Source organism: Panicum hallii, chromosome 1, assembly GCF_002211085.1.
Source record: "Panicum hallii strain FIL2 chromosome 1, PHallii_v3.1, whole genome shotgun sequence".
Classification (NCBI taxonomy): Eukaryota; Viridiplantae; Streptophyta; class Magnoliopsida; order Poales; family Poaceae; genus Panicum; species Panicum hallii.
Genome location: NC_038042.1, coordinates 55038469 through 55054230, shown reverse-complemented (window position 1 = coordinate 55054230; position 15762 = coordinate 55038469). Strand labels below are relative to the sequence as shown.

Here is a 15762-nt window from a genome sequence, read left to right as displayed (position 1 = left end):
TCTTCAAAATCGGACTTTATCCATCATTTTTGCGCAAAATATATAACTTATAGCTACAAACCCAGTGTCAAATGAAAGCAAATTGAAACATAAAATCTAATGTAATCTTGACAGACTAAAATTACCTGGACTTATTATTACTCAAAATGTACAAAGTTTTGACTTCCCTGATGTTACTGCTTTGATCCCTCTAAAAAACAATAATAAAGGGGAAATGGAGAGAAAAGGGTCTGCTGCTGTAGAGAGTATTAATGATAACTCGGCTCTCTTGAGCCAAACAGCAACCAGATATGGCCGCTTGCCTCCTGCGCCCTTATCCTCCGGGACTCCCTCCCTCTCGCGCCGATTCCAATCCCGCCTCCCACCAACCCACCCGCCTCAGATGGGGCCTCGGCCGCCGGCGCCGGCGACCCCATATCCTCCGATGCGTCGCCGCCTCTACGGCCACCTTGAAGCGAGAACTCCTCGTGCTGCCCAGTCCAAGAACCGAGCAGAGCCCTGGCCCGGCGAACCCGCGTAACCTGTTCGATAGAATGCCGGATAGGAGCGTCGCGACGGTTCCGGGCGCGGCTAATCTGCTTGACGAAAGGCCCAGGACGAAGGGCAAGGGCGCAGAAGGGCGGAGTCGCAGCGGAGCGCCCAAGGGCGGCGAGAAGAGCAGTAGCGGGGCAGTCGTTGCTCTGGCTCATGCCGGCAAGCACGAGGAGGTCGTCGAGCACTTCCGCATGATGCGGAGGGAGGGGGTTCCCGTGAGCAGGTTCGTGCTCCCGAGCGTGTTCAGAGCTTGCGCTGGCCTACGGGACAGCAGGATGCTCCGAGCCGTGCACGGCCTGGTCATCAACTGCTCGCTGTGCCAGCATGTCGTCGTGGGTACGGCATTGGTCGACGCGTACGTTGATTTTGGATTCCTGGATGATGCGAAGAAGGTGTTCGATGAGATAAGGGAGCCCAATGCGGTCTCTTGGAGTGTGATCATTGGTGGCTATGCTCGTTCTTCTCAGTGGGATGAAGCCTCGGTTGCATTCTCGGCCATGCAGCATTCGGGCGTCCTTCCCAATGTTTCTGTTCTTGTAATGGCAATTCAGGCATCCGGTGCATTGGGGTGTCTGGTCCGCGGAAAGCAGATGCATGCTATGGCAGTTGTCCTTGGGTTTGGAATGAATGCCACCGTATGGAACTGCCTCATTGACATGTATGGGAAGTGTGGCAGCATGGAGAGTTGCAGGGGGGTATTTGACACAATGACCGGCAGGGATCAAGTGAGTTGGAATACAATCATCTCACGCTATGTTCGACTTGGACTTTGCAAAGAGGCGCTAGACATGATTGTTCAAATGCAAGAGTCGGGTTTCACTATTGATCGTTTCACCCTTGGCAGCGGAGTTGCAGCATGTGCCCACTTGGGTGACACATATAGGGGCCGTGCATTCCATGGTTATTTGATTAGAAGAGCACTGGATACCGATGTCATCCGTGGCACCGCGCTTGTTGACATGTATGGTAAAAGCGGCAGCATGGAACTTGCTCGCTTGGTATTTGACAGAATGGAAGAGAGGAATTATGTATCATGGGATGCGCTCTTGTCTGGGTATGTTGAAAATGGGTTGGTTGATTCAGCACTTGATACTTTCAGAAAAATGGAGTCCGCAAATATAAAGCCTAACCAACATACCTTTGCGAACCTTCTGAGGCTCTGTGGTGATAGAAGGTATAAAGAATATGGAAGGCAAATCCATGGCCATGCCATTAAGGTCATAAACCAGATGAATGTTGTACTGGAAACTGAACTTATCGACATGTATGCAAAATGTGGCTGCATTGAAGTCTCCCGGTTACTGTTTCTCAGGATGAATGAGAGGAACTTGATATCATGGAACACATTGCTTTCAGGTTATGTGGGTGATAGGCAGTCAGTGGCAACAATAAACATTTACCGTCAAATGGAGCTTGCCTGTGTTAGGCCTGACCATTACACTTTGGCGGGGCTTTTAAACCTGTGCCGGTTCCAAGGGCTTCCGCACTATGGAAGGCAGATACATGCTCGTCTCATCAAGACAGGCTCTGAAATGAATGTTGTATTGCAAACTTTGCTTGTTCATATGTATTTCAAGTGCAGACGATGGCGGGATGCTCACAATGTTTGCACTTTGATCAGAGAGAGGAATTCCCATGTGTATGAAGCATTTTTCAAGGTCTATGGAGACGACTACTTGATCTAAGAACAATAGAATGACTCATTTTGCATCAGAGTTACAATAAGCGAGAATGCTGTTGTCACTGTGGATACACATCTTAGATGCAGATATTGCTGACTGTATACAGTATTGGTAGTTCTTAGTGATGTTTATCACTAACTTCAGTGACTTGTATGTTGTCTTGTAATTGTTCTCACTTCTAACGTCAGAAAAGAGAAGTACATTTTCATGAATATTGCTCATAAAGTTCTGTGATCATACTGGTTTGCTGACGTTCTGTGAGCACCTGTATCTATTTCCTTTTAGACGTGAGCATCTGAATCTATGTTGTACGGAGTAGATGAGTAGATCAATTGCTTAATAGTACTTCAACTTTAAAATATTTATCTCAAATCAAATGTTCTGGTGCGCTGCTATCTCGTCTTTACATCCCTGAATGATATCCACGCGAGATTTACATGAGATTCCGCAGTCAGAATTATCATGCTGTAGCAGATTCAAGCAATTTCGTATTTGGGATGAGATCCATGCTGAAGTTCAAGAGATGGAATTTAATAGAACATAGTGCTCTTTTGGCCGAACGTTGCTCAATGGACATGAGCTGCTCCAAGATTTTGTGTTTGTATATTCAGCTTGTTCTCTGAATTAATCACGTAGGGCAGAAAGAATCAAGCGAAGGACCTTTTAGATGGAACGTGAGTCCAGCCAGAACACAATATCGGTGGAGCAAGAAAAGTAGGCAACTTCCATCAAATAAATTTGTAAATATTGAATATATTACCAAAACATATGAAAAAAAGCAGCGCAACTCGAAAGATATTTACAGGTGATATTAGCAAAGCCCACTGTAAGTTAGGTTTCATTCATTTACAGGTTGCCACTACATCCTAAAAGGAAAACACGCATCATTGTCACTTTAAAAACAGCTCTTGAATCAGCGTACAACCAGATCAGAAACACTAAGACATCGCAGAAGCTTTGCTTGCTTGCTTTACGAGTTGGATGTTGATGCACACAGGCTCTGAGGTGTGGAAGTTGTGTCAGCATAAGTCCGTTATGCACTGTCACTGCCTTTGAGAATGTTGTACTTGCAAAGTGGACAGGTAGCATGCATTCGAAGCCATTTGGTAATACATGTCCAATGGAAGTGATGGTTGCAGGGGAGAGCAGATAGCTCTGCTCCATCTTCATATGATGAGAGGCAGATACAACATTCCTGAAAGAACAAAGAGTCTGTCAGAAACGCTGTGGCAAACATTGCAAGGATGAAAGATACTATTATTGAAATGGAAGCATTATTTGATCTGTTTCTACTTTCCATCAACCAAAGAACTGGTGAGAAAAAGAGAAAGTACTGTAGAAATTTCGTACTGACATGCCAGTGCATATATATGGACACAGGGGAAGCAACTGGAAGTTTGTAATGCGATTGATGCCAAGTGCCAACATAAACAATATGCTCTTTTCTGTGGAAATTTTAGTGTGTGCCTTAATAGACATAGAAAAATCATAACGTAGTGTAAAAGAACTTCATATGGGAAAAAAAAAGGTAAGTCATTAAAAGAAGTTAGATATAGCATGGAACAAAATCCTTACAGCATCCTCACGAAGAAGTATACGCTCACTTGTTGATGTCCCACTATTATTCATGATAGGGATCATCACTCCCTCATCTGCCCCTTTTTCTCCGTTCTCACTTGGATCAGAATATCTATACCTGGGAAGAACACCAATATCTGCATCTGATGCACCTTCCTACAAATTCAGGAGGAAACGAAGTAAGCACTGTGTGGTAACAAATGAATGTGGTACAGAAGCAACTTCTTTTTCTTGAGCTCATAATTCATTGTTTTACCTGACCAGCCAGAGCATAGAGAATAGCAATAACACAAGGCAAGCAGCAACACAGTGCAATCCCAATGAAGCACGCCACAACAACGCAGAACACAGCAAAAAACACATCAAAGGCTAGAAACACAACGGTTAACCTGCAAAATCACAAAGCAGGTAACTCTGTCAGGATTTAGGCATGACAAGCAGAACAGCTCAGACCTTAATTATAGAGTATATAGATGCAGGCATCAACTGGGAAAAGCATATAGATGGAAACATAACAGCTTAAATGTAAAAAAGAAGCTGACATACCAATACAGCCGTGGAGCGCCGAGCTCGAGCTCCTCCCCGCCTGACACTATCCAGTAGAACCCAATGATCCACCACAGAAACGATATCATCGTGTTCATAGACTCGCAACGACTTGTATAGCTGCAGGAGTAAGCCAAATAATAAAGGGGAGTTAGAAAGTCAACATATACACTTAAGCAAGCACGATTTAGAGTTAAAGTTCATTGCACAAACCCTAATCCCAATACCAGCACATCACGAACATGATAGAAGCTGAGGTTTACATCGTGCCTCACCTGCTCCTCTCTTCCGTCCCTTCGTCATCTTCGCCGTCGGTGTCCGAGCTGTCCGTCCCCGCGCCCGCGGACTCGATGTCGGAGGCTGAGCCACGCGCGGTGGGGTGCCCGCGGCGGGTGTCGGCGCAGACGAGCGCGACGTGCACCAGGCACTGCGCGGCGTACCCGACGAGCCACAGGCGGAGCGGCCTGACGGGGCTCTCCTCGGCGGAGGACGCGAGCACGGCTGCCGCGGCGGCGGCGAAGGCGAAGTTCCAGGCGATGTCGAGCGCGACGACGGGGCGGGAGTGCGCCCAATCCGCGCGCCTCTGCTGCAGCTGCAGCGCCGCCGTCTCGCGCACCAGCATCGAGGGCCCGCGCCGCCCCGCGGCGCGCCCGATGAGCGCCGCGAGGCGGCTCGGCCTCGCCGCGGGGGACGCAGGGGAGGCCGGGCTGCCGGAGCTGGCTCCGGTGCGGGGATTGGGCGGCGGGGACGGGGGACGGAGCAGCGGCTGCTCCGGCGACGGCGACGAGGCGGCCGCCTCCATTTGGGTGGGGGACCACTCCTCTCTCGGTCTCTCTTTCTCTCTCGGCCGCTCTCAGAGCTGTCGGCTCCACTCCGCAACACGAATCTTCGCTTCTCTACGCTTCCAAGCGGTTCGCTTATTCTTGTTTTGGGCCGGGTTCAACCATGCGAACGTGCAGGGGAGGCCGATTGGGCTGGGGCCTGATGCAGCTCGGGCTGCAGGTGGGTGGCCAGCCCAAATCGCCGATCTTATACATTTTCCGAAACATGGGAAGTTCACGCACATTGGAAGATTGGTGCCGACCACGTGGACCGCACGATCTCCTTCCTCCTCCTCCTCCTCCTCTTGGCGCGCCACCGGCTGCGGTCACCAGGTCAGGGTTCCAGGTTAGGGGTACATAGGGGCAGGCGGGAGGTGGGGGGAGCCGCTGGCGAGGTTGCCGGCGGAGGGGTTAGAGTTGCTAGGGTTGCTGGGGTACCAAAACTCTAATGCTCGTTGGCGTTAGAAGAGAAATAGGAATGAATTGACCGGCGGTGGACGGTGGTGTGTGGGCGAGCGACGTGGCGGCGCTCCGCCGCCGGCGGGGGTGGTGGTTGCCGGAGGCCGGACCAGATCCTAGGCAGGGACGTGATGCCGAACCAGGTTAAAGGAGAGCGAGGATGCGCCGACGGTGGTGGAGGGAGAGCGGCGCGGACGAAAGTGGTGGTGCCACCGGCCAGAGCAGCGGAGGAGGCGGTGGGGGTGGGAGGCTCGTGGGTATGGATGGCTTATCCATCTTCCAGGGAAGCTATATAGGAGCCCCAAGCCAAAATCCCTCTCCATGTTTCGAGACGCCGCCTATCGCTCTGTCCATTCAGATCAATCTGTATTATGTCCTCGTTAACATGATCAGAATTCAGAGCGACATATTAACTGCAGCATTCAGTTGCGTTCCTGGGGAACTTGCCAGCCATCATTTTTGCAGCCCGGCTTATCGTAGCTCGGGAAGAGATTTACTGCTGCGGAAACTTCGAACGATGCTGGCTCTGAAAGTGACACGTTCACATTGATCTCTGCTGCTTCTACTGTTCATCATGAACCAACAAATGTACAGTGCTAGTACTGCAAACTTTCTTTGGATCAAACCCAAACTACAACCAACACCCAGATTAAGCCTTAAGAGTATACAGTAGAACTATATGATACTATGAGTAGTTACTAGATTATCTGTAAGCACTGCCATTCAGGCATTACAAACGAACCCCACTAACCACGCGCGGCAACACGGGGCAATTTACAGAAGGACGAGTTCATCGGTCGAGCGAATTGATCACGGGAGAACGAGACTTGCGCCTCCGTTCCAAAACCATAAGCTAGTGACGATCTATACCTTCTCCACCTCCCGGAAACTCCCCCGGCCGCCTCGCCGGCGCCCGGCCCTGGCGGCGGAGCTGTCTGCGGCGGTGCCGTCCCCGCTGCATATGGAGACGGCATGCCTCCCCAGGAGGTCGGCCAGGAACCCTCCCCTCTTGGGCGCGGGGCTCAGCTTGGCCCTCTTCCGGCAGTGCCGCCCGCCCGCGCCGGCGTCGGCGCCGCTCTGCTCCCGCGCCAGCAGCCGCTCCAGCTCCCGCGTGATCCACTCCACCTCCTCCACGTCCAGCAGCGTCGTCGCCTTTGCGCCCTTCTCCGCCTTCCCCGGCCGCGGCGGAGTCGGCGCGGTCACGGCCGCCGCCGCCGCCTCTGCCTTCGCGTGAGGAGGATCCATGGACGCTTGCATTGATGAGGAGGTAGAGAGTCAGTGAGAGGAGACGAGGGATTTTACGGGAAGGGAGGGGAGGCCGGCGGAGTCAGGTTGGGCCTGCATGCTTAAAATAGAGGGCCGGGGCGCCGAGGCTGACAGCGTGGGGCCGGAGGCATTTATGCTTCGGGAGTTGAACGCCACGCGTGGTCAACCCTGCCCTCCGAGTACTTTGTGCTGTGGCCCCTGGGAACGTGTTGCACGGAGTGGCAACGCGGCTCCTCTCCTTTCTGCTCTTCTTCTATGTGGCAAAACACCCACAAGACCGTGCTACAAAGAAGGCTACATCCATGGCGTGAATTCAAATTCAAAATGGTACAAGCTGCAAATTCGTGTTGGAGAGGGGACATAGCTTTTATGCTGTTTCTCTCCTCGAGTGCGAGCCATGGAGACAGGTGCTGATTCTTTTCCCCCTTTTTTTTTTTACTTTTTGAGGAATGCTGAAATTGGGAGCTTGTTAGATTAGGACCCACTTCACCAATGGTTTGGGTAGTTGCTAGTAACCTGCTACCACTGGCGGCCTTCAGTAGAGGCCAAACGGGGTACTAGCCCCCCTGTTCAATAAAATTTCTTTGAGATATAATATATTAACATAGTTATCCATCCATAGATTAGCTCATTAGCACTAATTGGCCCCTCCTTCCATATGCCTCACGTTCCGCCACCGCCTGCTACATCCAGGAAGCAGCATCTGTTGCTCTTGGAAGACTACAAGCACTCCCATCACGCATTGATTGGCTGGAACACGGCACGACGTTGTTTAAGGGATCGACCAATCCGTGGACTGTTCATGTGCGTTGAAGGTGCAGACAGGTAAACTGTGAGAATGATTAGGTTACTCGCCAAGTGATTTGACTTCGGCGCATGTTGCGACTAGTATAAGCCCCACTACTGTCAGTGAAGCTTCATCTTCGTCAGTAACAAGTGGTGGTGAACTGGTGATACCGAACCTGCATCTGCATGGGCGCAGAACCTCGCTGCCCATCTCTCGATGGGTCGATCCAGTTCTCGCGGGTCATCGCCGCTACAGTATTTATTTTTCCGCTCCATGCCTCGATCTCATTCATGGCGAGCAAAGACCTTTTGCTTCGTTTCTAGACCAACAGAAACCATACTGATAGATGATGATGATGTGTATTCCATGGCCGTGGGAAGCTGATAACATAAAAAAAATGGGGGGAGCAAAGAAACGTGTACGCGGGAAGCATTAGTTTCCTGCCTCCACGACGTACACGGCGTGCAGGTTAGTTTACAGCAGTCCGCGGCGCGGACGGAGACAACGCGTATAAAACCTGCGCAGCATGTTGTGTGTGGTGTGGGCATCCGGATAAAGATATGCCAGGTGCAACGCTATCCTACGACGATATATAATCAGTTTCTGAGTTTCTCCCGGGCGTGTGATCCATGAATAACCAGTAAAATATCAATCCGTATCATGCCTATGATTATCTCGATTATCCACGCCAGCTCCCAAGTCCCAGCACAGCAAATTGGTCACCCCCAACCACGGCTCTTTTGACTCTTCGACATAGAGACTGAAGAATTCAGGATCCGGAAACTCCCATGGATAACGTAACGTAACGACGCGATCGATCGAGCCGCTGTTCGTCAGGGGACACCCACGGGCATGGACTATACAGCCTACAGCCCGGACGGAGGAGGAGATGCTACTCGGAGGTCCAGCCTAGACTTGCAACTCTGCAAGGCTGCAGGCCTGCAGCCGCGTTTAACAATCGGCAGATGCATTACAGTTATGCTGTACGCCTATCCGCCAAAGACCCGCGAACAAGTCAGGTAGAGAGTATCATCAGATAGCATCACGAGAAACTGAAAATGGTCGCTTGCCTGCAGGCCGCAGGTTATCAAAAGCAGCACATCATCGTATTCATATACGTGCAGCTGGCCGTAGCAGCTTGTGAATTAGACACTTGGACTGAACGATTTGGTACTTTACAATTTTGTCACGACATTCGTTGAATAGCTTCTCTTAACAAATCAAGCTGTTGCGATCGCAGATCATTGCAATGGTCAACAGAAGAACCGAACACCTGCAGGGTACTGCTGAATTCCGGGCTGTCTGGGCATCAGTTTCAGTAGAGTGCTCGTACATGCTAAGAGCCGACAAGTACGCCGTGTAACCTCGAGAAAAAGGAAAGAGAATTCTTTTTAATTCTCTGAACTTTGGGACGAATCCACGTTTCCTCCTGAGACAATAAAACCGTCCGTCTGAACTCCTTAAACTCGCGATACCGAACTGTTGTCGGCCAAAACCCGCCGGCGGGCAGTGACTGGCAACACGAGGAGCCGGAAGGCTTCCGGGACGGCTGGTGGGCCCCGGTCCCTCGGTCAACGGCCCAGCGATCCGGCGCGCACCCTGGTTTGAAGTCGCTAGGCGTGCCACCTGATCCTGCACCTGATCAGGAAGGTGTGACGTGTCGAACTCCTGCGTGCACAGACATATATAAAGATTAGTCCGAGCCGTGATCGGCTCATCACTTCCTCCCCGGAATCGGCTATAGAGAGCCGATTGCATCAATACTGGATCGGATCTTTGGAACAGGCAACATACAAACATATATATATATATATATAAATAAGATTTGCTTCATAAATATCAATCTAATCCAACCCACGATAACTAAACCCTCATTGCATGATCGGAACATCCTACACGTGATTGAGCCTAACAGATACACGAAAGCATCGGGATAAACAATCTAAACAGAGATTAAAGAAACAACCGAAAAGCCGATTCCTAGAGCAACCTCTATCTAAGCTACAAGCCGATACTAAAGCGCGCTGCCGGAGCATTCAACTCGTTTGCAAGGCCTAATCATGCACATATCGAACCAAGCTTCTAAGCAAACAGAAACTAGCCATAACAGATCGGATCTACTGATAAAGACGAAACAAGATACAACCATCGCATCCGTGATCGAACACGACGATTAAGCACACGAGAGCAACAAACAAAGCATGATTGAAACACAAAGGAAAAACATTACTCTAAGCATGCTAAGATAACTAATGCTACTCGCCATCTACAAGGCTTCAGAACGAGCAACATATAAGCAAACGAGCAAGGGCAGTGCTACTCCGATCACGCAGAGCGTGACCGGGGTCGCATGGCACTTACCCGATGAAAACCCTAGAACAAGGGAGGCGATGCGCCGAGAGTTGTTGATGAATGATTCTCCCTTTCTTGTTTATTCATGGTACATATTTATAGTCCGTAGATTTATCCTCTTTAACTAACCCTAACCTAACACGACACGAATCTTAACTGCTTATTCCTAACTTACACGGCCTTTCTGGCCTCAATCACCCGCATAGGGCCCGATTCGCAAGCTTATCATGACTATCCTCTAGGCCCATCTTGCTCCATGGCCCACTTCTGACCCGGTTAGATTATGGTGATAACACATGCCCCCTGGTTTCGGCAATGGTAATTCCAAAATCACCTTATTTGAGCATCGCCTCACCCTTCGGCTTCCGATCCGTTCTGCCATGCCCTTTCGACTTCCGATGGATGTGACCGCTCTGTGCCGTTTCCTATGAAACCGTCATGGTGCCAATTCACTTCACCTTCCTGTTTGCCTTTATAAACTTACCCCCGGCGTCTTCCTCAACAATTTTCTTCTCACAGCCATTGCCAATTACGCTCCTTCTCTTCTTTTGCTATGACCTCTTCTTCTTCTGCTTCCTCCGTCATTTCTTATGAATCTGAATCTTCCCGAGAACCAACTCCAGAATATGATCCGATCGCCGCTTACGAAGTCCGTGCCCCCCTGCATTGGGATGCAGAGGAATGGGACTTTCGTTCCCAGTCAGAGGATGATGAATCCCTGACTGACGGTGAAGACCTCGCGCTCCTCCTTGGAGCTGAGCTAGAGGAAGATGAAGACGACGCATCCTGGGGAGAAGACCTTTCTTCCTCGGAAGAAAGAAATGATTCCTACTCCTCCGAGGAAGATCCGATGGCAGGTACCTTCCTTCTTGGCAGGTCATCGGATGAGACTCTCGACGACACCGAAGAAGCCGAAGACGATGACGGCTTCGCCAGCAACAGTGGCGGGAATGACGACAACGACAGCAGCAATAGCAGTGATAGCGATGCTAGCATGGCTCCGCCGGCCAAGCGCCGCAAAACCGCTGGTGTGTACTGGTGGTAGGCTGCAGTGCCCCAATTAGGCTATCTCAAGGAGTAGTTAACCCCTCTTTTGTATCCATAGCTTTTTCTTGCGCAAACAATCTGCTCAAGAGCCGATGGCAACGCATCGGCCCTAGAATATACTGATCCGGCTCTGAAATAACCTTTCAACTTACTTTACCCTCCGCCAGTCCTCCAAACCGACACAGATTTCTGGAGATCCTCGGATCTAGGTTAGCTCCGAACTCCTTTTGCCCACAAACCCTGGCTGCGAGCTTCTCCTCTGATCCTTGAGACGCACATTCGATCTTGCGCCACCAACCCTAGATCCACTCTCCAAAATCCCGATTCAGAACTCTCGATGGCGGAATCTTCGAACGCCGCCGCCGCCGGCTTCGGTCTGAAGGTAAACTTTGACCTCCATTAATTTAATGCTGTGGCAGAACCAATCTGAATTACACCGGCTCAAGTACGCGAGTCCTTTTTGAGGGCTACTTCGTGCTTCAAACGGTATAATCCTTTGGCCTGTCGGGTAACGTCCCGATAAACCACCGAACGCAGGATCCAACAAGGTACCTCGCACGAAGGCGAGTCCAGAGATATAAATGCTATTACACTTTACATCACAGGCAGATATATTACAAAAGTACACAAAGCGTCATCAGTTCCCAGTGAGGGGAGATTATTACAAAACAGGTTTTAGTTTTAAGTCAAAGCAGCGGAGTTTAAAAGCGTAAATATTGTACACGTCGTTATTACAGATATCATGCTAGCCCTGGCATGATATCACTCGGCGGAATCTGTGTTGGCTGGGGACGGATCCCACTCCACGGACCAACCATCAGGCAAGGGGTAGGGCCACGGTGTAATGAAAGCTGGTTCATCAGGGAGATTACCTGAAGTAAATCAACAAAAGTAAGGCTGAGTATACTAATACTCAGCAAGACTTACCCGCTCATGGTATACTTATCCATGTATCTAGACTTATGCAGGCTTTTCAGGTTTTGGGTAGGGTTTTCAGCTGAAAAGCAACAAAGAGTAGATCCTTATTTTCAACTTTTAGCTTTCAGATTCTAGTGATTAACCATTCTAGGTAAGCACCTATAACTACTCACCCATTGTAGAATCTTTAAACAAACATCATCTTTGATAGTCACAAAGTTGCTCTTGTTACTCTATGTGGCAAAGGGATTAAGTAGTCTCAATCTCCACGAGAAACGGACGATTCCTGAATCGAATTTCAAAATCTTGTAAGGGTAAACCTAACTCACACGCTTGGAACACCAAAGGGTCGTTCCGAAGCAACCGTTTGCCTTTCATTCCGACTCGTGGATCAGGGCCACCACAAGCGACTGTAGGACCATACGCACCTCCAAAGTGCAGGACGTACGTCTGTAGCGCGACTACAAAACCCGTACTCCTGGTTGCCCAGCAACATGTATTCCTACACGTCGAACAAAGTAACCAAAAGAACCAAATACATGTGGTGGGGGGTATGTCCACTCCTCGGGCCGATTGGTTACTAGGTTTACCGCTTACCATATTTCACGGCATGTGGCTAGTACTTTCAATCGCTTAACCACCGCTACCACACACTGCGGCCTTATCAAGTTCCACAACACAGACGGGGTATCATCTCAACCATGATACCTCACAAAAACTCCCGTCCGTCATCCTTATAGTGATAACAGGAATGTAAACATCACAATTCCTATATCGCGCGAGTGATAGGGAATCACTCGACTTCTACCTATCCTATTAGCATAGCAGCTAGTCGGACTCAAGTGCTACTGCTCAATACATTGGTTTCTAGGGAAATGCAACTAGGGTTTCAAGCAATTCCTAAGAACTTAATGCATAGAATACGTAAATAGATATAAATGACAGTGTAAGAAAGTAGTGGGTTATGTCCGGGGCTTGCCTTCGCTGGTGGGGCTAGGGTCAGTCAAGTTAATATCTTCCGAACCTTGGTTCGGGGCTTCAGAGAATTCCGCGACGAGGTTCCCGGGGTCTTCAAAACAAACTCCTTCTGGTTCCGGGATTAGCTGGTAATCTCCGTCGGCAAGAGTGGACGAGTCTACATGAGATGCAAAGTTACCAATTATGGAATGCATATACTTTTTATGTTATTTCACAATAAAGTTGCAATCCAAATAAAAGAATATTACATTTCGACAAATAGCCTAACTACCCTGCACTGGGCAGTCATTTATTGAGTATTACTTGTTTTATCTAAACCCATTAAACAACAGGGTTGATTACACTAATTATCTAACTAGTGGCATAGGGTAACACGTTGGGGTGTGTTTCTAATAATTATATTAAATAACTTTAGTTATTCGTTATATTAATTATTTACATGAAACTTAGGTTACTATTACATTATGGATTAATTATACTATGCCCAATTTGTTTGACCCAAATCCTTGGTTGGAAATCTAATAACAGGTTATACTATTAAAGAACAGTACCCTAAAATATATTCATGATTTTTGAGCTTTTAAATTTATAGATATTAGTTATATAAGGTGAACCATACATTATTTCTAATTAAACTTGTACATTAAGAAAATAGAATTTAAGTATTGGGATAATTATTTTTCTTAAGTTCTACATGTTAAAAGAAAATTAACACAACTAGTTTCATAATTTTATCATTTTCTATTATTTATTATGCATTTCTTAAGCCTACAAGTAACTAAACTTAACATTTAAATTAGAGTATAAAACATTCAGAAACTGAAGTTTATCCCTTAAGCAAAGTTGTAGATCTTTAACTAAGGATTCCAACAAAATTTAGTTTGCATTTTTATGACTTTCCCCGATTTGATATAGAATTTCAAAGTTGGCAGCTTAAATTACACAAGGGGTCCTTCGGGTACTATTCATCTGAGTCTACGGGTGTGCAAATAGCCCCCTGGACTTTCAAGTCTTCTAACCCGAGGCCCCTGGGCTATGAACCCGAGCAGAGCAAGGCGAGGGCGGTCCTGTTTCGGCAACGGCGGTCACCGGCGGTGAGGTCTGAGGGGAGGAAAGGGTGCAGGAGCTCACGAGGGTTCTGTTGCACCACGTGTCGCGGGCTGGGGTGGCCGGAATGATAGATCTCGACGTGGACCCGAGGTGGCGGCGGAGGGGTCACCGTCAACGGCAAGGCTCCGGCGATCAACGTTGGCAGCAACCCTGCGCACGAGAACCAGTAAGTCACGGGAAAGGTGTACGTGCAATCAATTGGATGAATACGTGCTGGATCAGGGATGACCGACGGAGACAGAAGCGACGGCGGCGAGGAGAAATGCCGGCGAGCGTCGGGGAGTCAAGTTGGTGGACTAAAGAGCTAATGGATGGGTCGGGGAGCTTCATAGGGATGATGTAGTGCTGGCTAGGGGGTTGTGGTGGCGCGGGAGAGCTCGGAGTGAGCTGCCCATGGTAAGGCCGAAGGCGGCGGCGGCGGTGCTCGTCGGAGGCGAAGCTCCAGTTGAAATCAGAGGGCAACTGATGGCCGAGGAGCACTAGTGAGCTACGGGGAAGCTTGCGCAAGGGTTAATTGGAGCGGAGAGGGTCTGGTGCTGGCTGCCCACGGGCGTGTCGTGCGTGGCCGGAGCAAGAGGAGACGGCGGCGGAGGAATGCGGTTCGGGCGCTCGGAAATTGGCACTGGGACTGGAGGAACAGGATGTAGGGGTGAGGGTAATGCTGTTGCGCGTGAGAGACCGAGAGTTAAGGCGCTGCGGTGAGCTCTCCACGGCGACGTGGAGGTGGCGGCCGGCGAGCGTTCGGGGATGCCGTGGCGCGCGCGCGAGAGACCACCAGGGGAGAGGAAAGAGGTCGGGGCCGGGAGGGGACGACGCGTGGGAAGGTAAACCAGCAGGAGGTGGCGCCATCGGCGGCGGCAGAGCGGCGGCAGGGGCGAAGCACTGCCGGCGGCAGGCGAGCAGAGCAGGGACCCACGTGCGCGAGGAGGAAGAAGAGAGGGAAGAGGTCCGGGGGACTTGTTTGTGATTTCCAAAAACTTCAGGGACCTCTCGGTAAACTAAGATTTCCCCACTGCTACAAAGGTCAAATAAGAAAATGCTCAACATGAAAGTTGTAGAGTTTTTCAAACTCTACAACATTGTTTTAGGGCTTAAGTTCAGAAAATCAAAGTTTACAACTCCTTAAGTTAAGTTTATGAATAAAGGTAGAATTTGAGTTACTTTTGTCTTTATTCAAATAAATTGGATCAAACCTTGGGTATGTTTACAAATTTTTCCTGAAATGTCATGATTACTTGTATTTTTACATATTGGTCCTCAAATAAACCTGAATTTGACTTTTATATTTCAACCATTTCACATGTAAACCTTATATCTTTGTGTTAATTACACATAGGCCCTTAGTTTCCAACAAAAGTCTATTTTTCTTAGGTTTTACTTAAATTTTGCACTTTTCTTCTCTATAATCATTTAGGTTTACTACTTAAGAGTACTTTTACCCAATTACACTCAAGTACTTATATAATTCATAAATTACAAATATACCCCTAGTTCTTTATACAATTTGTATGTATCATAACAAGCATTCTTTTATCACACTATTACCTAGTGTCTATATTTCTAATTACCTGAATGTTACAAATGCAGCATCCGTAAAATTTACCGTGCGGTTGGGTGACTCTTTCTTCGGCAATCTTGTTTTCTTGGGGTTTTTCAGGCTTCCGATATCTTCTTACCGCACCCT

The 15762-nt window shown here is 48.8% G+C and overlaps 2 protein-coding genes across 2 annotated transcripts; one reads left to right on the top strand and one right to left on the bottom strand.

The window, feature by feature from the left end:
• The first annotated feature begins 253 nt into the window (after positions 1–253).
• LOC112879053 (pentatricopeptide repeat-containing protein At1g15510, chloroplastic-like) lies at positions 254–2573 on the top strand. The gene has a single exon (XM_025943377.1). The coding sequence runs from the start codon at positions 291–293 to the stop codon at positions 2217–2219; it is 1929 nt and encodes a 642-aa protein (XP_025799162.1). The 5' UTR covers positions 254–290; the 3' UTR covers positions 2220–2573.
• Positions 2574–2985: 412 nt separating this feature from the next.
• Positions 2986–5221, bottom strand: LOC112882146 (E3 ubiquitin protein ligase RIE1). Its single transcript, XM_025947167.1, has 5 exons — positions 4616–5221; positions 4341–4460; positions 4051–4183; positions 3792–3950; positions 2986–3411 (listed from the first exon to the last, which is right to left on the bottom strand). The coding sequence occupies exons 1-5, from the start codon at positions 5140–5142 to the stop codon at positions 3250–3252; spliced, it is 1101 nt and encodes a 366-aa protein (XP_025802952.1). The 5' UTR covers positions 5143–5221; the 3' UTR covers positions 2986–3249.
• Positions 5222–15762: the final 10541 nt, after the last annotated feature.